Source organism: Conger conger, chromosome 5, assembly GCF_963514075.1.
Source record: "Conger conger chromosome 5, fConCon1.1, whole genome shotgun sequence".
NCBI lineage: Eukaryota > Metazoa > Chordata > Actinopteri > Anguilliformes > Congridae > Conger > Conger conger.
In genome coordinates, this window is record NC_083764.1 from 5,994,688 (window position 1) to 6,021,148 (window position 26,461).

Below are 26,461 nucleotides of genomic sequence, written 5' to 3' on the forward strand. Positions count from 1 at the left end.
CCTGCCCTCCGGCGCCAGCCCCCCGACAACAGCGTCAACGCGGCCGCTCTCGTCCAATGAAAAGGGCTAAACCGTAACCGGGCGAAGTGATAAGGTGCACCCTGGGTTACGTGGCCTCCGGGTTCGTCCGGTGAGTCGGCGGAATTAGCGGATGCTAAAAACATGTCCCCGCTTGCCTGAATATTGAGGAAACGTCCACCCTGAGAATGTGTCATTGTCTAGGAACACATTGGCTTAAATATTAATCGGCTGCATTCCTGAACGCAACTGGGTTCGTGTGGGTGCCGCAGCCCTCCCTCCCCACCTCCACCTTAGATAGTGCGTGCTGAGCGGTCTGGTACAAAATGGCTGCCATTCCTCACTCAGGTGGGTGCTACACATTGGTGGTGGTTGAGGTGAGTTTCCCTCATCATTGGTAAAAGCACTTTGACCGTGAAAAAAATACTGCCTCCATCTGCATCATCTATGTTTCTGACATCTCATCTTCCTCCTTGAGATCTCCTTACATGCAGCTTAGTTCATATTCCAGGAACTTAATGGGATACGAAATAAAGTGCCATGATGACGTACAAGAATTTTCTTTCTTGTATTATTTTACCCTGGGTAATTCTACATTATCCTAGCATGTGTTAACAGATCGTGGGACAATGTATTGCCAAGGTTTAACATTGAATCTATTTGTGATCTCTGCTTTGAATGAACTGAAATATCTCACACATAGCCAGACAGAGGGGGCTTGCTTTATGGGTCTCTTTAACAGATCATCTCCGTTTTCCACACATCTACTTTGGAAACTGAGAGAGGGGAAAGAGGAACAATACGTTCTTGTTCATCTTTGCATTAAAGAGGTGCTTTTTACATTACATGGGACTGCACTAAAAAGAGGTTTCCAAGAAGGAAGTGGATTTTATAGCAATATTGCAAACTGGCAGGCTGCCAAATATGAAGAATTAATTTCCAATAAATATTTATATAAGAAATGCATCTTCACCTTTTGAAAGAGCAGACACATTAACATGTTTCTACAGTTCATAATAAATAAAAGACTTTATATATTAAATAGTGTCGTGTATGTCTTGTTTTCCATGGCAACATATTGATTTTTTGCTGTCTCATATTAGCACATCATGTTGGGCAAACATTTTCAAGAATAAGCCAGACCTTATTAAATGTGTATGACGCTCTTACCCACATACTCACTGTTTGGATTGTTCAGGAATAAAAGAGTTTAGCAGTGAACATAAGAAAGAAAGAGTTCGGTGTCTTCTGTAAGCAAAACTGCGCACATTAATACTATCAGATTGAACGGGATATTAGGAAACACTGCTTGCAGGGAACTTAATAGGTTCATACTTGGAGCCATTCTTCCGCTGAGACACAGTAGCAGCCACAGTGTGGTTTGATGGACGTTAATCCGTCACTGAATAAATCATGAGGTGGCTCTGGCCTTTGGTTCAACCGTAAGTGCCACGATATCATTTCAGAGATTATAAACGCCTAATCAAACAAGCACCGCAGTACAGGACAAGCGATTTTTATCATCTTTTTTGCGGCTGACGCACCATCAATTTGCCATTGCCAGAAATCCATCCCTACTACAACTAGGCTACACAAAACGTAGTTTAACACTGGGTACCTAAATTGGCGTTATATCACAGAGTTTTTTCAGGGGTTGGTGGATAGAGTGTAAGGGGTTAAAATTCTCCCGTTTTCTCTGGTCCTTACCACTTCGAATGGGCCGAATGAAATCGTGTTCGGAGGTAGTCGCAGTCAGCGCCTCCTGTGACTCACGTTTCCCAGGAAATAGCCGCGACACTAATGCCGTTGATCGGGTTTCTAATCACACTCATTCATAATTCAGCGGTGGACTCCCGCGGTGCACAACGGGCCGGAGAAAAGGCACGGGTCCAGGTCCGGGGTCATTTGCACACAAAACGGCGAGTGGTACCGGGAACACCACGCAGACACTGTTTAATTCATGCAACCTCTGATTAACTGTGAGTTCCCCACCCAATTCCCCCAAAACCCTCGTCCTGGCTAACTCGCTCCACCTGCTTCCTCCAGGCGCAGGTGCGTCTGTGGATAGCACGCGACTGAAAACAATGGCGCCGTTAAATTTTACTGCAGTGCGTCTCATTAGCTCGACTTTTCGAAGCACGCCGTTAAATTTAATTTTGATAGTCACACAACAACATATTTGGGTTCGGCTATCAACAAAACGGTCAAATTAGGACAGCTAGTGTTGTAAACAGAAAGAACCAGAAGACATTTAACACCAGCCCTGTCAATAAAAGATAAGGACTTCAGAGGTGGGGTGTTAATAATTGCACAGCGCACGCATCCAGCAGTCAGTAAAATCTATTCGAAAGGCATTACCGAACAGCTTTGACCTTCTTAGCTGTGTATTTCTGAATGTATGTATGTCAGAGGCTCAGAGAAAGCTAAACACTGACACCAACGAAGAGACCGCCATATCGTAGGACTTTGAAGCAATTTCAGTTCTTGAAAGCATATTATATAGAAATCGCTGCACTTTGAATCTGGCCATTCACCGTCTTCATTCTGTTTTCATTAATCTTGTTTCGGGTCAGACTCATGAAACCAAATAAACAACAAAACACCGCAATTCGTTTGAATTCGTTTGTGAAGGTGCAAAGAGCGTTACTGTCGCACAAGTGTTATTATTTTTCAAATGAGTGTACCATCTCTTTCATGAAAATCAGCAAATATATGCGCAATTAGATGACACTCCCATGTTCGACTGTATGGTTTAACCCACGTTGTTGCTGTAGTTCTGTTGTGTCGTGTAGGAGATTGTAGTTTTCAGTTATTTTACTAACATCATTCTATATTCACAAGTATTGTGAAACCAGGTGCTTCGACAGGTACAGTAGAGTTCTGTCACTAAACAATTCAACATTGTCCTGTAAATTAAACCCCTCGTCCGGGGAGAGGAGCCAGATTATCAATAAATCATTTTGTTTACAGTAACGGAGTGGCTATCTAATCCGGCGGGTCGAAAATAAAGCATTATTTAATCTGTTAGACTAAACAATATTCAGCTAAATGTAGGCTATTACAACATGCTTAGCAGAATATGTATAATAGCTGTGCTTAAACAGCTAAAATTGATGCAGACTGGCAAATGAAATTAAAACTATTGTTAAAATCGTAAAGAAAAAATAAATACATAAAAAAATGTCAAAATTGCATTAGAATCGTATTTAGATGGGCTAAACTCTCGATACAAGTATCGACTGTTTTATGCACTGCCTTCTTATGTACTACATCGTTGAAGCTTGCATTTTCGAAATTTTACTGATCAGTGGTATTGGTATAAGTAGCCTATACAATAACAGCAGCCTATTGAAAGACCGAGGTCTACTTTTTCAAACACCTTCAAAGGTGTTAACAGTTCACCTCAGGCGCCAGAGCCGGATTATTCGGAGCATTTTTATGAGACCTCGGTAAATCTTGTTAGGCTGTAAATGGGACAACAGTACCCCCTACTGGATGAATTCTGTAGTGGAAGTGCGCGCTCATTCCAAGAAAAACCTGCCGCTCTCAATTATCCGTAGACCTTTTCGGTTAAAGCAACTAATGTATATATTTTTATTGCTTCGTATTTCAAGTGGTTCTCAAGATGTTTGATGGAAAGGTTCATTATCTGTATCATATTGGCAAACTTGGCTTGAACTCTGAAAGGCCCTGAAGTAGTTTTTTCCCTTGTCTTCTTGCAGAATTTGCAGTACAAATGAGCAAGTTTCCATCGAAAAAAACTTTGCTAAATAATAATAGGTTGCGCAGGATTATTGTTAATTTGGGAGCTTCAATGTCTGACACAAACACATTCATGATTCTGGGTTTTTCATATTCATATTGAACAAATGAGCCACTCTGGCAATCGTTCAATTGAACATTAAGTGCAAACCAATCGCACGGAGCATTACTCCAGGATATAAGGGTAATGGAACTGGCTTTGATATAAAATACATAATGATAGCTTACTTGCAAGCGTACCTCCGACCACACCGCAACCCCTTTCTTGTCCCAAGAAATTCCCAAATTCCGTTTACAGAACTGCGCATGCTCTGTGAACAAAGGATAACTACTGTGGGAAGCCGACAGCATCATGGATGACTTCAATACCGGGGAGGAGGTAGCCGATAAGCTAACATACCTTTGTCTGCTAGATGCATGGTTTAGCTATTGTTCATATAACGTATAAAACAACTTGCTGGGCATAGCGTCTGTATAATATTTCATAATTTGCTTCCGTTTTGTCACACGACGTTAACTAGCTACTGTGTTAGCTAGCTAGCTAGCTAGTATTGTTAGATAGATTACCGTTAGCCTAGCTAGCTATAGCAGTTTCTTAATTCTTGCATGTTCTGGTCTTGCCCATTACTTTCCTTTGTTTATTTTGCGAATATATAACATTACCATACTTGCCAACTCCAGTTATTCGGCTTGATAATGTTATCATTTCAAATGGCTGGCGTTTTATTTGACAGAGATAGGAAGCTAACTAGATTTTTTTGTTCGCTGTTTAGATCGACATTGTTGGCATGTAGCCAGCTAAATTGCAGCGACAAGTACTTTTAGTTGCAAGGTTACAGACAGGATACTACATGGTGCAAGAAGGGATACCGTTAGCTAGCAAGAATGAGTGTGGTTCGGGGCTGGCACTGTGACTTAATGTTATTTTGTTTTGTGAACTTTTTATGTTTGTTTTAACAGACTGCCTTTGTTGTAGACGAAGTGACCTCCATCATCAAGGAGGTAAAGCGATACTGTTGTTTTTACGGAACCTACTGGTAATTATCATAGACTGTAGAAAAATATTATTATTGTTTTATATTAGTTACCACACACAAAATTCACTCACTAATGTGTTTATTATTGGATGTTTGTCCAACGAATTGCACAGTAAACGATTTGATACAATATCCTCGTCCATTACAATACTAGTCATTGCTAATTTTATTGAATGCATTTTTGAATGCATGTTATTTTGTAACTTCTCCTTTTTGTGCATTTGTTTTCTAGTCTGTAGAAGGAGCCATCGGCGGAAATGCCTATCAACACAACAGAGTCAATCAGTGGACAACTAATGTAGTAGAGCAGTGTCTAAGCCAGCTGACCAAGCTAGGAAAGCCCTTCAAATACATAGGTAAGCGTACAGGGAGACCGAGGAACGGAAAGCCCGAGAGGGATCGAGTGATTTAAAACCGTTTTAACCGTTGTTTTCCTCTCTTTGATCAGTGACGTGCATCATAATGCAAAAGAATGGGGCGGGGCTACAGACGGCCAGTTCGTGCTTCTGGGACAACACTACTGACGGTACGATTAAAACACGCCTCTACATGTACGAGACAGCAAGCTAGATGGTCAAAAGTTCTGTGAAAAGCTTGTTAAATGAAGACCACCTGGAAAATCTCATGGAAGAGGCCACATACCCAAAACACAGAGGAAGGGAATGACCATTAGAATGTCCTAATACATGCTTTCTGGACCAACCAAACACTTGTGACACATAGCTGGCCAGGTCTCGTGGCTGAAGAGTCTCGGGTTGGCTTAGTGTCATAGTGGCAGACGAGTTACAGGCCTAAATGCTGACTGGCCTGTTCTCATTACACATGCTCATAGTATTTTATATTCTCGGATGCATGTACAGCCATGTATTCTTACGCACACAGTGCAAGGAGAATGCTTGCTGGATTGCATTCAAAGTTATTCAAAGTTGGGTAGGTGGAATGTTGTAACAGTCGTTTTCTCTCTTGCAGGAAGCTGCACTGTCAGATGGGAGAATAAGTCCATGTATTGCATCGTCAGTGTCTTTGGGCTGGCTATCTGAACACGGCCCTACCCTGCTGTACCGACAACTGGCTTCTTTCATTCGTAGTTATTCAGTGAACACATTTTCTTTAATACAGTGACAGTTCTGTCACACTCAAACTACAGTGCATTCCTATTTTGTGAAACACGTCCTTAGTGCGCCAGTGAATTCCTTTTCTCTCGAATTTTCTTCCTTACTCACCGATTACATTCACGTTCATGTTCTTGTTCTCAGCTGCTGTCGGTTTGTGTTATTACCAAAGTGTTTTCCACTGCTCTGAAGGGGAAATAACTGTTCTGTGCGATTACTTTTCAAGCAGCGTGCTTCTTGTGTGCACAGGTTTGTTTTGTTACGTTTTGGATAAATTATTACACATTTTCCACACTTTTTTTTTTGGTGTTGTGTGTGTGTGTATTCACCACCGTGACTAATTTCAACACTTAGTTTGAATCCCACGTGTCCATTTGTGCATAGCGTAATTGTGTAAATCCGCAAATTCAGCTTTTAAAAATGTTTTTTAAAGTGACATTTTGAAACCATTCTGTGTTGTAGGAGAGGTTTTATTAGTCTGTGGTGACAACAGTAATTCCCTCGCTAGACATGACATGAGCCTCCTGCGTCTCTTGGAATAAACGTTACAGTTTACACGAAACACACCAACGTCATTACATTCACATTCGCGATATGTCCAGAGATTCCCTGTACCCGGTTCCCTGCGTTTCGTGATCAGCTGAAACTGTACATCATTGCGGTTATAATTTAGCGCTGGAAAAAAACAAACCCATATACATAATTCCTATGTAACATCAGCAAGGCACAACACTTTTCCCGTGTCCAACATAACATTGTTGGAAAGGTGAACGTTAAGTTTACCTTCATGTTGCCACAATATGACCGTGCAAGCCACAAGAATAAAAGCGCGGATTGTGCTAAAGTTCCAGATTCTGGTCCTTTCAAAGCACATTCACATGCGATGTGTAAATCTTTTAAACCAAGATATAAAGGGGCCCAAATACAGTTCATAAAAAATGCTAGTCCAAAAAAAAAGATTATCTAGTGATTGTGGTGTTGTTGGGGATTCCTATTTACTGTAAATGTGCAAAAGGGAAAACTGCATACTCAATATCTGCTTGGTGAACATTTAAATTACGACACCAAGTTAGCCAACAGGCCCGCAAATACCATTTCAATGCTCTTAAAATTGGAAGCAACGTTTGAATACCATTTTAATATTGATGTATAAACTTTGGCAAAACAATGTGTAGGTAATAATGAAATCAAGACAAAACTAGGCAAAGGAAACATTTCACTAACAACTGTACAGTTCCACCGAGGTGAGAGTTCCTTTGGGATTTTACATTCTTGTATGATATTAAAATTAACAACGTCTATCTGTTGCAGCAGGAATGTACAGTGTTGCATCACGACTTCAGTTTTAAAAACGACCCTTTCTCTAGCTTCAATAAGTTAAATCGCGAAACGAAAATAAGGAGTGCAATTTTAAAGCTGCTCGGCAAACAGGAATGATTTCAGGCAAAGTAAGTTACATTGGCACGTAAACAATCACAACGACCAAGTTTAAGGTTCTCTCCTCCGCGACACAACTCGACAAGCACCCAGTGCTGTCGGTGCCGACGGAGAAGATGACGGAATGGCAGAATCACATTTTCCACAAAAGAAAAAAAACCTATTTAAAATCAAAGCTCTAGTTTTCTATATGCAATACAGTATGTACACAAAGTGATCTCTACTTTTTACAACCAGTGTCACCTCTTATTCATCATACCAAAATGGGGAAAAACATTAAAAAAAAAAAAAAAAAGTTATTGGATATAATGGTGGCGTTTTATCGGTATCCAATTTGCCATTCCCTTTAGTAGCAACTGTATCGCCAGCATAATTAAATACATGCCTGCATAACACTACTCTTATTGAAATTAAATTACATTCAGTGGCAATTAAAGTTTTTTTTCCCAGTTTAAAAATATATATCATTTGCATTTAATTTAAACAAGACACTATTTACATACCGTGGTTCTCTAAGTTCGTGGCCCCACCTATATTACAACGAAGGCATGTTAATTGAGTGGCGGATCAATCGCTGTCACTTTCATCCTGGTACTTGGCTGTCGCTTTGATGGCACGGCCATTTTGTAGAGGCATCTCTTCGTAGTCACTCCTGTGATACAAGATCAAAAACGTAATTTTACAGACATAGAAGTAAAGTCAGATAAAGTAAGCACTCGTAGTGCAAACGATTAAAGCGAAATTTACCCGTATATGACTTCATCGTCCGAGTCGTTCAGCATTGAAAAAGCAGGATTGTCCTTCAATTGTGAGTCTAAAACAAGAACATTAGGTTGTTGTGAATTATGGGTATCCACTGCATATATGATCAGTTATACTTCCCACATCCACCACTAGGGGGCGCAGGTGTAAATCTTTGCTCAGTGAATTCTCCAAATCCCTGATAGATGACAGTTGGTGGTTCTTCGTTTTAAAATAACTAACGTATTTTTTACAACGTATTTTCAAGTCATAAAAATATGATTTAAAGTGCACTTTCTGTTCTGAGAGCCATAAGATGATAGGTGTCATTTTAAAAACTATTTTATGTAATTGAGACGTCAGTGAACGGATTACAGTGTCCTTGCGCAAAATCGCACACAGATTTTATAAGTCAAAATAAGTAAAATTGTATGACTTGGAACAAGTTCGAAAAAAGAACCAGCTATGAACACCACGTTTAAATATGTGTAGGTGGTTGTATAAACTGCATATGTTTAAGACCAATTCAGCTTCACTCACCATAGAGGGCATTTTTTGAAGGCGAGTACACAAAAGCGAGAGTGTAGAGGTAGAAGTTGAGTAGGCCATAGAAGGAGAGAAATTCGGCTGGTATTGCTGCATTAAGGAATACATCTTAACTTCTCCAAATGTTTGCATGAGCAAGCCAGTTATTTCAGTACGTTCACATGCACAAATATAGTTTGACGATTATTAAATATTCATAGATTTAAAAAAAAAATGCATTTCCCTTCAAACAATATAATAATAGTTTCTCTTGCAAGAGTCGTTAGCACCCAACGTTGTGCCCACGAATGAAGCACCCAAACTCACAGACACACAAACGCACGATTCAGCCCAAAAGGATATAATTCTGGTAGTGCGTGGACAGCTCTGCCACAAAGTTGTCTTGCAGGACCTTGGCTCCAAACCTCAGGTAAAGTATCGCCATACTGGGAGAGAACAAAGCGGTTTTAGTGAAGCACGTTTAACAATGGGGCTAAAGGTAGATTTGTCATTGTCAGAATAATCTACGAGTCCTTATCTTTGTTGTATTCTTAGCACTTAAAACTGTACTTCCCTCCAGGGTCTTTCAGCGCACTTGTCCCTGGTTATGGGTATGCACTTTGTTATATGTCTCTGGATAAGAGCGTCTGGTAAATGCCTATAATGTAATGATATGTGAAGGGACCAAATTCAATACCCTAGCTGGAATGTTGGCATGTTAAAGGCACTCAAATGCTTAATCCAGGTGACAATTTGCTCACGGTGGGTGCAGGTTTTTGTTTCCACCAATTACTCTGAGCTAACTGGCCGTTTCCACCTACCCCGGTTCCCATGTAGGTTAGAACATTTAATGTAGGAACAGAAGAGGCTGTCAATTCATGCACTTATAAAGAAATTCAGCTAAACGGTCAGATAATTCAATAATGCAGGCCACAAGTTGAAAACCAGAAATGCAGAAATGCCCTCGCCCTCCTCTGGGCCAGAGACCTGGGTAACTGACACCTCCACATCTCCCAACAGATTACTCTAAAAGGCTGTACGTCCTAGACACCAATGTCACTTTATAGTGTAGCAACCCTCCCACTGCCAGATGACTTCTCTTACCGCCTGAGCCAATGTCGCCCGCATGGGGGAAATAACCATGACTCAACAAGCCAATAAATTGTGAAACTCTCACAGATTATTTTTGTCAGAGAGCGTGCGCTCCGAACTGCTTTAACCAAACCGAGGAAAGCGGCGTTCATTACGCAACTCACCTGATTATCAGTACCACAAAGGTCAGAGCTGTCAGGAACTTTAGTCGTAGATCTGGCAACAAAAAAAAAAAAACAGACAACCATAAAAACGCCGTACCTTTGCTTCTATATTCGTGCGTGTGTGTGCGTGCGTGTGTGTGTGTGTGCGTGCGTTCCCATTAAAGTGACTAGAAAAGTGTGCCAGTCACATACAACTGTACATGAATAAACACAGTCTGCATTGAGCAGTCCAGGGGGTATTGTCATGAAGCAGGATTACCGAGTTAGCTGGACAGTCGCCTGCCCTTCAGTGCACGTTGCAGTTTTAGAAGGGCTTCAGGTTTAAGGGCTTCGTACTCCTGCTTTGTGACACCCCCCCCCCCCCCCCCCCAGGTAGGGGGTATAACAGCGGGACACTGTACCTGAGTAAGGCATGTTCTTCAGCTCAGAGCACGCTCGGACAATCAGGAATATTAAATACAGGACGTAAATGCAAGCCACCACCAGAAAGAACGTCTTCATTCCCTAAAGATAAGAGGAATAAAAATCAGTCTCTTTTACAGTTAGAAGGCCATATGTATACATGTAGACATGAATATTGTGTCACTACAATTTTACATTACATTGAAGGCATTTAGCAGACGCATGTTTTCGAGAATTTAAATTAAAACAGATAAATTCACCACACAATGTGGGGAAACCATCAGCAATCAGCTCCACTCTGCCCTTTACTTTTGGTTTGCCAACTAATGTGACTTCCCTTTAACACACAATTATTGACTGTATAACTGCAAAAGGTAACTGTACCTGAAAATTGTGAATATCTACTTGGTACCGGTATGTAGGATCATGAAGCTCGTTCACTCTGGAGGAAAAAAAATAAATAAATAATCGAATTAAAAGTCATCTTAGCAGAACAGGCCTTTTACTTTTTTTTATAGGTTTTACCCAGGGAGGACACCTTCATAATATGACCCGTACACACAAGGTCAAAAAAACGTTTAAGCAAAACCCAGGGGGTCTAAAGGTCTAAAGTCTCTCCTCACCCCCGTCCCGACCCACCCTTAAAGACTTCCCCCCCATTACTCCATCTCCTGGTCTCTCCCTGTCGGGCAGGGCTTCATAACGAGCAGGCTGTTCTTTACTCACGTCTGCCAGATCCCCAGGGTCACGGCCGACAGCCACAGAAGCCCAACGATAACCAGCTTGGGCAGGTAGAACGTCAGGCACTTTCTCTCTCCCTGACGTAGAAACATCATTGGGTGCAGTGTCAGCGCAATCAAAACTTATTATTATCGGCAGTAGTAGTAGTAGTAGCAGCAGCAGCAGCCGTATTAGCAGCAGTAGAAGTAGCAGTAGTAGTAGCAGCAGCAGCAGTAACAGTATGAGCAGTAGTACAAGTAGCAGTAGTAGTAGCAGGACTAGGAGTGGTAGTCAGTAGTAGCAGTATAGGAGGTGTACTTGTAATAGTAGTAGTAGTAGTAGTAGTAGGCGCAGCAGTAGTAGTAATAATAGCAGAAGTGACATCCTCCCTAGTAACAGATTATTTTGAACTCTGATATGATACTATGACTTCTTCCTCTATGTTTTTAAAGCCCTAACCTTTATGTGGCATTTTAGTATGAGATCCATTCCCTGGTCTTCATCAGCACAGAGCGCATGCAGTTACACACAGAAACAGTTACACACAGACACGTTAGCCCAAACTCACCTGAACCCTAATCCCGTGGTAGACGCAGAGCCAGAACAGCAGCAGGGAGCACAGGAACACTGCCTGGAAAAGGGCGTCCAGCATTCCCGGGAACCAGCTGTTCACCAGGAACGACAGCGGGAAGAAGGGATCTGAGGCAGGAAGAGGAAGAGGCAAACTTTCATAAAATTCTCAGTCCTTTTGAGATCCTGACTGGCCTGCAATACTGAGGATTAAAGATGTCTGTAGAGCTAGGTTAGGAAAACAAAGGCTGTTTATGGTGATTTTTCTTAATATGAAATCAATAATAATATGCTTTATTGTTTATATGACAAGCTGCACTTTCACCAATGGCCATACCACTAGATTTCAGTTATGTTTTCCCCAATAACACGCCAGCCCCTGCATCCTTTACCACAGTCTTATTAGAGAAGGCTAGGCACAGATAGAATCCAACAATGCAGCTGGATTTGTCCCCAGTAGGCGGGGTTAAGAGTTTGAAGGAGGTGAGGGTGGGGCAAGGCTGTTTTATGTATGTGTTTTATGTGTGGAGCTAGGTGGTTTTAGCATAGGCAGCAGGTGTATGCAGTTCAATTTGAGATGGGGGGAGTAGGTTGTCTTTGGAAACATGGCAGGCTTAGGCAGGTCAGGGGTGAGGGACGGGTTAAGCTCTTTAATGAAGATAGTGGGGGGAGGTTGTTCTGCTGGGGTTGGACTCACCGTTATAGAGCAGGAGCAGTGGTAATAGGATGGACATCCACTTCTGCTCAATGCCCCAGTCCCTCATGGAGAACTTGCGCAGGGAGTGAGCAAACATGCACTGGAATACACACACACACACACACACGTGAACAAATGCACGTGTGAACAAACACACATGAATAAATGCGTGTACGCGCGCGCGCACACACACACACACACACACACACACACACACACACACAAAAGAGATTAAGAGTGTGTGTGTGTGTGTGTAAGTAGTGATTCAGTTTCACAGAAAACTTTGAAGCATGAAATTGTAAGAAGCGCGGCTGGCTGGCACACTCACCGTCACCATGAAGGTTAAAACCACGAAGACAAACCGAAACCAGATCTCCACCTGCGAGAAGGAGGGGTTGTACAGCTTCCACTGAGAGCAGGAGAGACGTAAAAAACTGTCAGAATCCAGTCAACAGACCACCTATAACGGCCAAATATTTACACCTGCGAAACAGTCCCGCCCGTGTTTGTGCTCACTGTGAAGTTGACCTCCTTGATGTTGAAGGTGAGGTTCTCCAGACCTTTGAAGCTGACGTTGATCTGATACTGCGTGTAGTTCAGATAACCCAGGTGCACCACGATGATCTCATCGCATTTCTGGGCAGGTCACAGAGATAACCACACAGACCGTCAACAAACGCATGCAGCCTTTTACAGGAAGAGTACTTTCACCCATGCACACGCATGGGTTACAGGGTTAGGGGTCAACAGATTTTCAGTTGAGACGTTTGACAAAATTCAGAAATACCGCACATAGGATTATGCCCATTTTTCAATTGATTAAAGGAGCAACATGGTGGTTGAATTGGTGGTTGCCAGTTGTCTTTAGGCAACAATAAAACCAATGTCCATAACTTTTTTTTATTTATTATTCAATCATTTAAATGTATTTTAAAACGTAATTTTTATTAAAATTGTTTTTAAACTTATTTAAATGTCCCACTATAAACGTTCACCCAAACTGGTAATGAGAAATGTGATTGAAAGACCGTGCCCCGACTTCCCACACATTGTGCGTGCTCATCTTGGGAGATTTTCACAAGCTAGCTAACTTAGTATATCCTCTATAGATAGCCACGGTAAGGACGCTGACTTACGCAAAATAATTCTTGTTAGCTAGCTAGCCAAGTTAAGATAAAAGCACAACTATAATGTCCTTATGAAAGAAAACTAGTTAGCTAACGTTATCGATAATGTCACCTTATGAAAGCAAACTATAATATAACCAGAAATAGTCTAATACTACTTAAAAGGCACTCTAATTTAAGCGAACCAAATATTAGTTCAATATTTGCACCGTCTTGCCTAGAGGCCAGCGGTGGAAACTATGGGTCATAAGTTATAGGGAAGGGATAAGTGGAGTCGTTATCCTCGTGTGACGCATACGAAGAGAACTTCCTCAACCGGTTGAAAATGTGACGATACATTTAAAACGCGTACCTCTCCCAAAACTAAAGAACCGAAATATTGAACACTTTCACCGTGTTCCTTCAATGCCCTCTTGTGCAAATTGCATATAAAACCCTGGAAAGTGTGACCAACCACCATGTCACTCCATTAGCTGAATTTAGATACATTTCCTGCAATTCGTGGGCACACTTCACCAGCCGCGAGAATGCAAAAACAGCTCCTACTTCCTGTCTTTTTGAACACATTCGAAGAGGAGGGTCATGGGTAATGGCCCGGTCTAAAACGGGTGCTGTCAAATGCGCGTACAGCACTCGAACATCTAGCGGCTTCAAACCAAATAAATTATAAGTCACATAATCTTATCATTTTGATAAGAAATGACCAAAAAAAAATAACAGCTTATATTTATACAAGGCGTGTTCCAGACGCGCAGACCCCCACCTGTGCGCAGTGCAGGGTGCGGGATTTCTGGTGCACGTTGTTGTTGATTTGCATCACGCTGGTGTCCTGCATCACCCCCTTCAGGCCCACGTTGATCTCAAACTGCTGGTTGAACTCCACCCCTGATTGGCCACAGGTAGTTTTTTTTACATTTTAATTTTTTTTTAACATTTTGTACATTTTATTTCTCAATAAAGCTTGGTTATGTAGAGTGAGACTTCAGAAGAAGGGGGCAGAGATCATCACATCAGAGTCAGGAGTGAGGACTCTGTACAATCACTAGCAATAACAAGTCAGTTAATTATCTGGGAGAAAAGAAAACCAGGGCTGGATTTGGATTTGAGGGCCACATTTGATGATCCCTGGCTTGGGTAGGGGGGGGGGGGGGGGGGGCTTCCATCTACTGTCAATCACCGACTGCTACCAACCAATAAAATACTTTTCTCTCCACAGCAAAACAGGACTGGTTCACACGAGCGAGTCACTTGATGACCCTTGATAACCCCACCTCTTTTGGGGCAAATGAAGCTACACTCTGCCATCATTAGCCAGCAGCACACTGAGGAAGGTAAGGGCTCTCACCATTGGTCTGATCCGGCTGGATCTCACAGGTGAGCCACACCTGTTGGTGGTAGGTGGTCAGCGGTGGAGATTTTAAGTTGAACGGTCCGGACTAAAGAAACAAAATACACAAACTGACTTTTCTACCTTTCACGCAAGTATTATCTTTACCGGTATCAACTGCTGATAAGTTACACTTATTCTTGCCATTTTAGTTCATGGATTGACATTGCTCAGGTCACTGATATTTTCAAACAGAACTGACACAATTGACAGTTACCTGACACTGTAACCATCTCACAAAACGGTAATTAAATGGTGGAATAAGGACTGGCTGTCAAACCACAGATATTTTCAAACAGAACTGACAAAGTTGACAGTTCCAAACAGCTGGACAGCTCACATAAAAGGAATATTTAAAATGGCGGTCTAAACCCACCTTCACAGTGGCGTTCCCAGCCAGCAGCGTGGTACCACTGTATGTTGACTCATAGAGTATTTTAGGACCTGGGGGGGAAAAAAGATAAACAAGAATAAAGGCTCCAAAGAAAAGCTGCTTTATTCACCACACCTAAATGTCCTCAGGGCGTTCCATTCACCATCCATTCAACAGCCAACTGTGTGCCAACTGTCACCCAGCTACATGTACCTGCACAAACACAGGGCTAGCAAAACCACCCAGTAGGACCTTAAAATAAAAAAATAAAAAACAAATACAAATAAGACTTCACAGCCACATGGACAAAAAATAAACAGTCAATGTACAATGTACACATAAAACAGAATCTAAAAACATAAAGGGAAGGCAAGAGCTGCCAGGTCAGAAACAGAGTTGGGGGCTACCTAGCTAACCCCAGCAGTGAACCATGGAGTATGGCCAAACATACCCAATGATAACCATCAGCATTTTCTGATTGGTTGTGACCAAAATACTCTACATACTTGATTGGTTGAGCTCCACAGGAACAGAAGAATACCCAGGTATTTTCTACTAGCAATGTGAGATGACTAGCTACTATCAGTCTTATCCACATTTCTTTCTGCTGATCTGTGAACAGCATCAGAGAATCGCATTTCCTTTTTGCGTTGGGTTTTCACAGACAAGCAAGAATGTATGGCTCCTATCTTAATCTACAACACGAATATTTTATTGTATCTATTTTTGGAAAATGTCTTTAGTTCTCTTTAGTTTCAGTCCAAAGCCCAATACGAAGTGGCTCCACCTAAATGTCAAGGGGTTTTGGGCTTTGGTTGAGAAAATTTAGTTGGGTTTTATAACAGGGGCCCAAAACAACAGTATGGCAGCCATGTTGATTGGTTGGAAAGGTACAAGGTCGAGAGAGTGCAATATGGCACCCTTAGGATTTTACGGTATTTATGCTGGAGTGCCACATGGCATTGCTAGGGCCGAAAGTCTTCTCACAAACTGGAAGTATGTGTTCCAATTACTTTTAAACTAACGTTTTTAAAACTGACGCTTCCCGTAAACGTTCTGAAGCTCATGTGAAGGTTTTTAATCTCAGACTGGGAGTACGGCTGGACCAAAGAGCAGCAGCCCAAGATAAAGGCTGGAGGGGGGAGGGGGGCCAAACATGGCTGTCTCAAACACGGGTCACCTGACAGACAAACTCCCACCATGCAACGCTGCTTATCGTTTCCTTCAAATCCCACCACCGATAAGGAACACGCATCGTTGTGTGTGTGTCACAGACACATTATACACATTACAGGTACATAACGATCGATCAACATCCCATCCACCTCGTGACTCACAATCGACATTACATGTGTTGTCTGAGGAAGAGGTTATATTCACAGCAGGAACAGTAAACACAGGTCTGCACCCCCTTTTTGGGTTGGCTGTTCTGCCCAAGCCCCTATCTGTCACCAGACTTTGATTAAACAGGCTGCTGTGAGCAGATTTAGTTACAGCCCCACCGCAAAATCTCTGTGCCTCCCTGACTTCTTCTTAACCCTTTGAAGAGTCGGCTTTTCGGAACGCAGAATGCTTTTTGGTAGTCGGTGTTCTAAAACTCCAGTGCTCCAGTAGTGATCGTTACATCAGCGCTGGAGTGTTCAGTTAAGAAAATCCTAATCACACATTTGTGACCTCACGCCTCAAAAGGGTTGAAGTGGTCATGGCACAGACCGCCCGAAACAAACTGTATTTCTTTTGTAACGGGAGGACAGCAGTTTCAGGATCCGGTCTTTATGGTGGCAGATCAGATCTCAGGACTGATGCGGTCACGGTCTGTTAGGGACGGGATTATGCTTACAAATTAAAGCTTTGTTGGGGGGGGGGGGGGGGGGGGGGGGGGGGGACCTCAGGACATGAGACAGCATGAGTGCTGCTGTCTACGAACCACAACACTTCTCCAAACCCCTCCCTGCCCCACTCCCCCCAGCCTCCCGCTTTGGAACTCATCAGTGAAGAGATGCGGAATGATTTAGGGTCCTGTTCAACGTTATACTGTGTGGTCAGCCAAAAGCCAGAGTAGTTCCTTTTAACGATCACACACCAATTCATAGCAGCATTTCACAGGATTTGCGTGTTAGCATGTAGAGATCCATTTTACAGTCACATAAGCACTCTTGATATTGGGATTCCCCCCCCTCCCAAAAGGCAGGTTAGAGCAGCCTTGCAATGCAGAAACATAGTGTTATCATGCTACAACAACACATAGGGCTAAATGAGTGCTTTGGAAATTAATTATTCTCAGTAAGCAAGACAGCAATTCTAGTGATAATTAACATGCACTATTAATTCAGCCATGCCTCAAAATGAGGTCGCCTATGACATGGCATCTAAATTTGGTGCCTGTAACAAAAACAAAATAAACAATTTAGCCACCGACTCCAGCCCCAAGGTAATTCCTGGGAAACTAGCGCAGCACCTACCTGCTATTCCGATGAAGACCGTGAGCCCGAAGCAGATTAAGAAAACTACAAACACCAAGACGAAATGCCGTTTGGAGAGCGTGTAGAGGCGCATGGGAGCCAGCCTACGAACACAGAGAGAAGAGGACAAGATTTAACGTCGTTCAAGGGCACAGCACACGATCTTCCATGGAAATGTACACGCCAGGTCCAAAATTTGACGTGTGGGTCTCAGAATTTGTTGTTGTTGCATGAGATGCGTTAGTAAACAGAACTCATCTAGACATCGGTCTAATTCGCTAAACCAACTTCCTGTTGATACAAGTTAACAAGTGTCACGCGGCGGTTGCGTACACTCCGAGTTATATATCCGATTCTCCCTTGAAATTATTTTCGGGATGGGTGGCACGGCCACCTCCTTGTCACACCAATCGGCCAAGAAGGCCGTGTGTGCGGTCTCCTGTCAAATAAAGCAGAATCACTCGATCCTCTCTCCATGTACCCCTGCTCCTGCCATATCGCTGGGCGCACAGTACCTACACAATACATATCAAATGACACAGAAGACAACGTCAGCCTGGCAAAGTGGCTGACGCCGAAGTGGGAGGTAGGCCGTGGTAAGTTAACCGAGGTAGGCAACTAATCAAACATAGCTAACTGCTATCTGGTTATCTAAGTTAAGTGGGATATATATATATATTATTTTATTTTTTTAAACCTGCGATACAGCACTGTTTTAAAACGGGCCCACCCAACTTTGACACACCAATTGTTTACGATGTATTCCCCTGCATAGAAAGTTGTAAACATTTGCATGAACTAAATTAGGTCAGTTGCATGCCAAGCTCTTGTAGTCTAATTAATGTCAGCCCAAACACTCAGTTGTTGGATTCTGTCCAGGAGAAGAAACCAGCTAGTTCGAAGTATTAACGACAGATAGCGAGAAAACAAATGTCCATCTGATGTTAGCTTGCTAACCAACTAGTTTGCAACAATAGAATATCATCTTTGAAAAATGACCTAGCTAGTTAACCCTGAGTATGTAAAGGTCCGAAAGCCTCGTGTAGTTGTGCACAGCTGGCAAGACACGTCCAGATCACCTGCTACTAGTTTGCTAACAGCTGCGCTAGCTAGTTGCTAACTCTGCTCAACGGTCAGCTACTAAGTCACGCAGTTATTCTCTTTGAGACAGTTCGTCTATTACATATTGGCTTACCGATCCATTTTCAAGTTGGTTTTGCCCCGTAAATCCAATATGATAGCCAGCTGGCTACCCGAAGATATCGCCCTCGCTAATGCGAATTTACATCCGCATACCGACCGATGCGACGTCTGCAAATATAGGTCAGTTTTTTTTTTTAGAGGAGCAACGGAAACCGAGAGTATGTACACCGAGTTCCTCCCAGTCGTATAATAAGTTCCGGTTGCCCACTACGAAATATATCACAAAGTAAAGTTATTAAAATACGTTTTAGTTCAACCTTTCATCGCTAGCCACACACATTTCTAAAAGCACTTCTAGTTTCTCCTCTAATGATGCCAAAAAGAAACGTGCATTTTTCTAGACGTGTGTCATGTCCAGTTTGTTTTGCCCCGTAAATCCAATATGATAGCCAGCTGGCTACCTGAAGATATTCATCTCGATAATGGCAATTTACATCCGCATATCTCTGACGATGCGACGACTGGAAATGTAGGTCAATGTTTTAGGAAATATAGGAGCAACGCAAAGCCGAAAGTAGGTACACCGAGTTGCTCGCATTTTTCCTAAATGCGTGTCATGTGAATGTATAGAATATTTAATAACACAGAAGAGGATTGTATCTTACCTTAACGATAAAGACAATTCAAGTTAACCCAGTGTTGTTCTTTTTAGAATATTATATCTGCGAAAACTAAAAGAAAATGAAATATTTAGAGAGTTTATTTTGCATGTCAACTGGTAGCTGTGGTGTTCAAACACGTTTACCCATTGCACATACAAGTGACATGTTGTTGTTTCTGTTTTGAGTGAGGTTTCCTATAATGCAGAAAAGCACTGTATTCCAAATATCTGCCTGACACTGTTGACAGAATAATACTCTAAGGGAATACGATGATACCTCTCTTGGCAGGTTCACATATTTGTGGTATACGATGGTGTACAAATTGAGGCCCTACAATGATAAAGGGGTGTACCGCAGAGCACTTTGCACCCCCAAATATTGTTATTACAGACTGCAATCAAATCAAACCAGAATATTACAAATGTGGTAGCTGTGTGGCGGCTATTTTTGTGCTATTTTAAGTGTAGTGCAGGCTATGTACAGGATGGAATTGGCTCATGCGCTGGTTTTACCTGTATGAATTTTAAAACACAGACACATTTTCACATAATATAGCCTGCACTTTAATGCACCTCAGTGTCAGTGTTAGCTTGACTCGAACTAGATCAATCGTATACCGTACACAGGCTGAGCATTACATGAGCTGTTTAATTCTGATGCCGGCAGCCTACATGTACAGATTCAGTAGCCTACCCAGAGACGTGACTGGTGGGACTAAACATTTTTTTCCAGGTTTTGACCCGATATCTGTTTTTCTCCAGATTTAATAAACAAAATCAAGGTTATTGTATAACCTTCACATATTACGTGAGTGTAAAGATTAGGCTTCACACAATGTACAATTGCACCAATCTAATCAAATGGAGGTCAGTTCCCTACGCCATGTTGCCCTTTTCTTTCACCGTGGACTATTACACTGTACATTATACCCTTTATAAATTAAGAGACTACGTGTAGCTTGTTGGAGAGGTCAATGACCATCTTCATTTGAAAAATCTGACCTGTATATCTTACGACGATTTCAGCACTCCTCGTTCATTCCCATATATTAGCGACCATCATAACACACAGGACCGTTCGAAACAAAGGGTCTCGTATATACACTAATTGCATGCACATTAAACAATGTACCTGTAGAATCGATCGTCTCTATACGGTGTTAGGTCTTCCTTGAGTTCTTTGTAAGCCTCCTGTATCTTTTTGCAGAAATATTTCAGTTCACTGTATAGCGGGTTCTCGAAGCCCGTGTAGTCCGTCTCCATCCTGTCCGCCCTCTGGTCGTTGAAAATGGCGATTGGAAATAATGCGCAGCCCGCTGGAAAAAAAAACACGCCGGTATTGTGTTTTGTGTTGTCTAGTTAAATAAAACTGCAGGCCAAGCTTTTTGTTTGTGCTAGTCCAAAAAGGATAAGGATACGAGCACAAACCCAAAAGGGGTGCGTGCGCGCCATCAGGGGATGACGTCATTCAATAACGGACCTCGGATAGAGCCGTAAAAAAAAGCGCCGAAGGATGTGCTGTTCGCTTTGGTTGGACAGGTTAATTTTCATTAAAAATCATAAGCAAGATTATAAATCCTTGATCGGATTACTTGGATAATTGTTAGTCATTGATGTAGACTACAGGCTGATAACACAGTACGCTTATCCTGTGTACCAGTATGCTTTATCATCTTGCCCAAAACAAAGCTTCACCCGGTATCTTGACTAAGTGAAGTATATTTGCAGTGAAACATGGATTAATTTATTTAAAAGTTTCAATAATAACATTCATTGAAACAAAACACAATTATTTTCCCAGACACCAGACAGAAACAGAATGCATTAACTTTTCAATCCGCACATTTTATTAAGCAACAGCTGGACAACTGACACAAATCCATTTCTAGGAAAACAAACGAAACAAAATTAAACAGAAACGTCCGTATTACAGTACAATACGAAACCTGGCACATACCAGTTACAATAGTTATAATTGTACCATTTTAGGTAAGGTCTGCATATCGGGAATGAAAAGGTGAAAGAAAGGAAAAAAAAAGACAGTTTAGTGTTTCTCTTTTTCAAAGAGTATTTTATAAATTGAGATAAAGCGTATCAGAAAGTCAGCGTTGATATCGACTTTACTCAACAGCGCCCCCTTGCCAGCAGCGGCCCAATCCAACCCAATGCCTTATGGGTAAAATATCAAAAAGACACGAAGAAAACTTCACTCATTCATCCGAATGACTGCATTACTAAAAACGCCAACGCACTGACTAATTCAATCACAATGTTCAGTGTTAATGATGCATTTACAACCAAATGCATATACCTTTTCCAGCATATGCCACAGTGGCATGTTAACTTAACTCAGAAGCAAATCCATGCTTATTTATCTGTAACTATCACATTTTTATTCTAAAATAATGTGAAACATATACAACTGCAAAATAATTTAAATGGCATGCCTTATTACCACAAACTATTAACATTCAGTCACCAAATCAGACAAAAAATGTTCTCATTTTGGTTTTTCAAGTATTTTTCTCTTAACCTACATCTATAAAGCACATTTCTACTCAAATAAATGCCATACACTACACTGTCCAATACAGATCACTTCATCAAATTAATAGAAAAAAAAAAAAGTATTCAGAATTATTAAATAGGCGATCCTTTTGGTTGCTTTCAGTGGCAAATTCAAAACATTAACGTGTACTTGAAAATAAATATGTCATCAACTAAGAAATGAAATGTGTCATTTCCCCGGTTTAAAATAAACGAAGACCTTAAAAATTATCAGCTCTGACAGGGGTTGGCATTCGTGCTGACAAGGCTATATATATATATATATATATATATATATATATATACATATATACTGTATATATAGATATAACACTGAGGGAATCTGTTGACCTCACAGTTTACACTAACAGACTTTACTCGACAGACACATCCTGTGCAACTACACTAACTACTACACTCAACCACGTAGTATGAACTTGTTTTCCATCTGCAGCTCAAGTCAGTCTTGTGTAACGCCCTGGCATCAACCCCTCTCAATACATTGATAACAAATCTTCTCAACGCAAAGAATTGTCAAACGAATCCACAAATTATATACAGTGATCAGCTTAAAAGTCGTTCATGTACAAATAAAATAAAAAAACTCGCAGAACCAGCATGAGATGTTTTGTAACGTTTTTTAGCCATGCCTGTGTAAACGTATGGGGCTATAACTCCCGGGAAAGAAATGGGGGAGAAAATATTGCACAACTAAACCGTCAAACCGTGGAAATGAAAAGTATGTTTAAAAAACACAGACCAGAACGGTGCACGTTCTACATTCTCGTCTCAGGGCTAACGGCACCTGGATCCCGTACGTTTGCCCGTAGTGTATATACTCACTAGAGGGCACAGATATTTGTGGAAAGCAAAATTTAAGTCTGCTGACATTTTTAAGAGGAAAAAAAAAAAAAGAGAGAAAAACAGAAAAAAAGAAAAACCAAGCAAATCAAATAACTGTTGCTGACTGCTGTGCTGTCCAATGATCTAGTCTGCTGTAGGACTCTGTAGCCAATCAAATCTTTTTGCCGCCATGTGTGGGCATGTACACACGTGCTGATCTTAAAGGATGACGCGCCAATATTCCAGGAGCTATTCCGAACAGCAGTGACAATGACACGCTCCCACAGAGAAGCAGCACACGCAATTCCCATCAAACTCCCATCAAATTCCCAATGCTTCCCCCTTCCTCAAAACCATTTTTTGAATCCGCCATCTTGTCTGGCGCGCTGAAACCGGAGAATTCTGAACTAGACTTTGCTTGTGTCGAATTAAAACTTCCCAGATAAACCGGGACACACACACACAGACACACACACACACACACATACATACATACACATACAGGTCCACTTTTATGTTTGGAACCAAATGGAGACGGTACAATAAAATAAATCTGCCCATGGTCAGGACGCTTGATGATTGAGACACTATATTCCACTTTTACACATGACTTTATGACTGCTTTACAGGTTTGTGAGCTCAATATTGTACAGGTAAAGATCCATAGTTTAAAAACAGATTTGACGTTCCGGGACAACAATTCTACGCTTTGGCACACGACTTTGGGATTACAAATTAAAATGGCTTCATGTTTTTTAGTTTTTTTTTCTCATTCCTCCACATCTATTTCAGTGACACCCAAGACTGTAACACCCCCCCCCTGCAAAAAAAAAAACTCCTCTACTGAACTGAGGTCAGTGCCCTGGCTGTGCCCGGAAGCCGGGAGTTGGAGTTGGAGTTGCCGGGAGTTGACCTGAGATCAGTGACTTCGGAGGGAAACGGGCAATATCCTCATGGACCCCCAGCAAGATCCAGGTATTCCATGTGTTCCACCTCAAGCACACCTGATACAGCATATCAAGCCCTTGATCCATCGCATTAGCTGTGCTTGAGGTGGAACACATTGAAACACCTGGATTTGCCCCCGCCCCAAGGAGAAGTTTGGAAACCACTGCATCAGTGATTGCGATGGGCCGCCATTTCTCACCCATGTCATGTGACCTACAGGATGAGGGTCCGACCTCAAACCGAGATATGAACAAGTTCTTAAGAAAAGTCCAGTACAAGAGCGGTTTAAAAAAAAGAAAAGTTAAAGAAAATGAGGAAAATAAATAAATAAAACGGGCCTCTTTTCTGACACTGGACCGACCAGCCACCATCAATCAGGTTTCCTACAATTTGGTGGGCACCAATTAACAGATATACAGCTTATAAGATGACTGGATGGATCGTCCTTCATAAGAAGTATTTATATGGTTGACGGAATAGCGGGGTGTTTTTTTTTTTAACGGCAACTTAATCCGGAACACACAACCTTGCACGACAACGACTACTGTGATGTCACCACATTCCCCAGCAACCCCTCATACACGCCACGCCACACCACACACCATAGAGTACAAAAGCTGCTGTCAGTTTTCCCCATGCACGTGATGCACTTTACGATGATGGAATGATATGTAACAAATATTTACATGACTAAAAAAGTATGAAATGGCATTGGGGGGGCGAAAAATACAAAAATATCTCTGGTACCTTGCTTACATGATGTCACCTGGGGAGGGTTCGACTTGGATACCCCAAAATGGTCACTTCACAGAAGTGACAGGAGATTAAGATCATTTCAGACTGGGAAACTGCCCTTTCTTCAGTAACAACCCACGTTCGACAGCCAATTTTTACCACCATCACCGTTATTGTACTCATCTCCCGCTTCTGAACTGTGCATTGTTTTAAACGGATGGGCTCTTAATTTATCCTCCTGTCTCTCAAACAAAATAAACATCTTGCAATGCATGTAAACAAGGTACTAAGATTGCTTAATGCTACATAAATATAAACGACGACAATAATAATTATAATAATCGTAATAATAATAACAATAATATTATTAATGACCAAATAATATATACATATAAATAGATCTCAGAAACACAAAAAGAAACTAAAAAAGGGAGCGCTGATACATTGAAATACTGATCCAGATGAATTCTTTCAGGGTAGTCCTCCCATGTCTAGCCAACAGGTCCAAGGGCAGCCATTCAGCTTTCTCCCCACTTCAAATACGGCTCCCATCAACTCCGGAATAAAAACACTCGGACTACGTTCACGTTTAGTCTTGAAAATGCAAAGCACAAAGTTTGTTCTGTAGCCATCATCAGTACTTGCGTAAAGCACTAAATTAATGTACTAAGAAATCAAAACTTTAAGACTGACCCCCCAAAAACACTTTGAAACGCATAACATCATCTTCTTCTTTTTTTTTTTTTCTCAGTTCGAAATGTGTAATATCTATAATAAAGCCAAAAAAAAGGTAATCACACTTTCAATTAAATTCATACAGCTATTGATTTCAGTGCTCAATAGCCGCACGGTCTGCAAATGAGCGATTCATTTTCCAGATAAGTTTTTTTTTTTTTTTCTTTCAAGTATTACTGTTATGTTTAAAAACTGGACTGAAAAAACTCCAATGTAACAGTATTAATAGGAAACAATAAAATAATATAAGGCAGTCTGTAGAGTGGACAGTCTGGTTCCACTAGCTTCTGTAAGCTAGAGCAGCATATATTTGCAGAACAACCACAGAAAGCTAAGCCCATGTCCCCGACAGGGTGACCACCATTTTGTCCGTCACCCTCTATGACCTCTGCGCACCTCGCAAAACAGCACCCTCTTATGGCAGCGTTGGGCATTGCAGCTCCGCTTGAGTCAGCTTTTTTTTTTTCCCCTCTCCTCTTCTTCTTCTTCTTCTTCTTCTTCTTCTTCTTCTCTCGTCACAATGCACAACTAACGGAAAAAGGGGGACTGCTGGGGTCCTCCACGCGCACCGCCGGTACGGCGGGAAGGATGTGCCGAGCCGGCCGCTCACTTCAGCCGCTGGGTGACGTTAGCCAGGGCCACGGCGAAGGCCTGCACGGCTGAGAACGGGTACTGAAAGTCCAGGATGTAGGCGTTGCCATCGATCCTGCCGAACTGCATCACCTGCAAACGGGGGGGGGGGTGGAACAAGGCCACAGGCGAGGGTTAAGTGAAAATAGGTACGTTCATTAAAATACAGTTTGACAACCATTCTGCATATCTGCACACGTCCGTGTTGCTTTTGTCTTGACGCTCTATAATGCAATACCACATGTTGTAGAATTTCCCTACACTCACATGTGAAGTCAAAATACAGAAAAGCTTAAGGGACTCCCGTATACTAGGTAATACTTCCAGTAGCAACGTCTCAGTCGCATTGACAAACTCTCCTCCTAGTACTGGTTTCTTCCATATGCCAGTGAGGAAAATGAATACCAACCACTGGAATAAGCTCGAGGACTTGTGCTGTGGTGAAAGGCAGACTCACAGCACAACAATAAAGACTTCCCCCGGGGGGAAGGTAAAGGCACTATGTCAGAGGCCAGTAGCATTGTAAATCGCAGATTTGTTTTTCCACACAAACTGTTCACGGATTAATCTACTCGCCTATTCAAGTGAGTAAC

The 26,461-nt window shown here is 41.8% G+C and overlaps 3 protein-coding genes across 5 annotated transcripts in view; 1 reads left to right on the forward strand and 2 right to left on the reverse strand.

Annotated features, from left to right (window-relative positions):
* Window positions 1-4,042: 4,042 nt before the first annotated feature.
* dynlt1b (dynein light chain Tctex-type 1b) lies at window positions 4,043-6,491 on the forward strand. The gene is made up of 5 exons (XM_061243051.1): window positions 4,043-4,159; window positions 4,741-4,782; window positions 5,050-5,173; window positions 5,266-5,343; window positions 5,787-6,491. Exons 1-5 carry the CDS (start codon window positions 4,133-4,135, stop codon window positions 5,855-5,857), a joined length of 342 nt encoding a protein of 113 aa, XP_061099035.1. The 5' UTR covers window positions 4,043-4,132; the 3' UTR covers window positions 5,858-6,491.
* Window positions 6,379-20,875, reverse strand: tmem181 (transmembrane protein 181). 3 transcript variants are annotated; one of them, XM_061243048.1, is made up of 17 exons: window positions 20,563-20,875; window positions 17,627-17,730; window positions 15,168-15,235; window positions 14,750-14,840; window positions 14,168-14,289; window positions 12,794-12,913; window positions 12,606-12,686; window positions 12,278-12,377; window positions 11,579-11,709; window positions 11,017-11,108; window positions 10,675-10,732; window positions 10,290-10,392; window positions 9,889-9,940; window positions 8,996-9,078; window positions 8,648-8,737; window positions 8,114-8,180; window positions 6,379-8,018 (listed from the first exon to the last, which is right to left on the reverse strand). In XM_061243048.1, exons 1-17 carry the CDS (start codon window positions 20,691-20,693, stop codon window positions 7,934-7,936), a joined length of 1,578 nt encoding a protein of 525 aa, XP_061099032.1. In that variant the 5' UTR covers window positions 20,694-20,875; the 3' UTR covers window positions 6,379-7,933. The 3 variants fall into 3 exon arrangements, with proteins under 3 accessions (XP_061099032.1, XP_061099034.1, XP_061099033.1); XM_061243050.1 differs by lacking the exon at window positions 20,563-20,875 and adding an exon at window positions 19,435-19,499; XM_061243049.1 differs by lacking the exon at window positions 20,563-20,875 and adding an exon at window positions 18,822-18,946.
* A 379-nt stretch (window positions 20,876-21,254) lies between these two features.
* The window catches only part of tulp4a (TUB like protein 4a), a 42,019-nt gene continuing 36,812 nt past the window's right edge, over window positions 21,255-26,461 (reverse strand). The window contains exon 15 of the mRNA XM_061242988.1: window positions 21,255-25,961. Coding sequence (XP_061098972.1) covers window positions 25,845-25,961 — 117 coding nt within the window. The 3' untranslated portion in view covers window positions 21,255-25,844. The remainder of the gene's footprint in view (window positions 25,962-26,461) is intronic.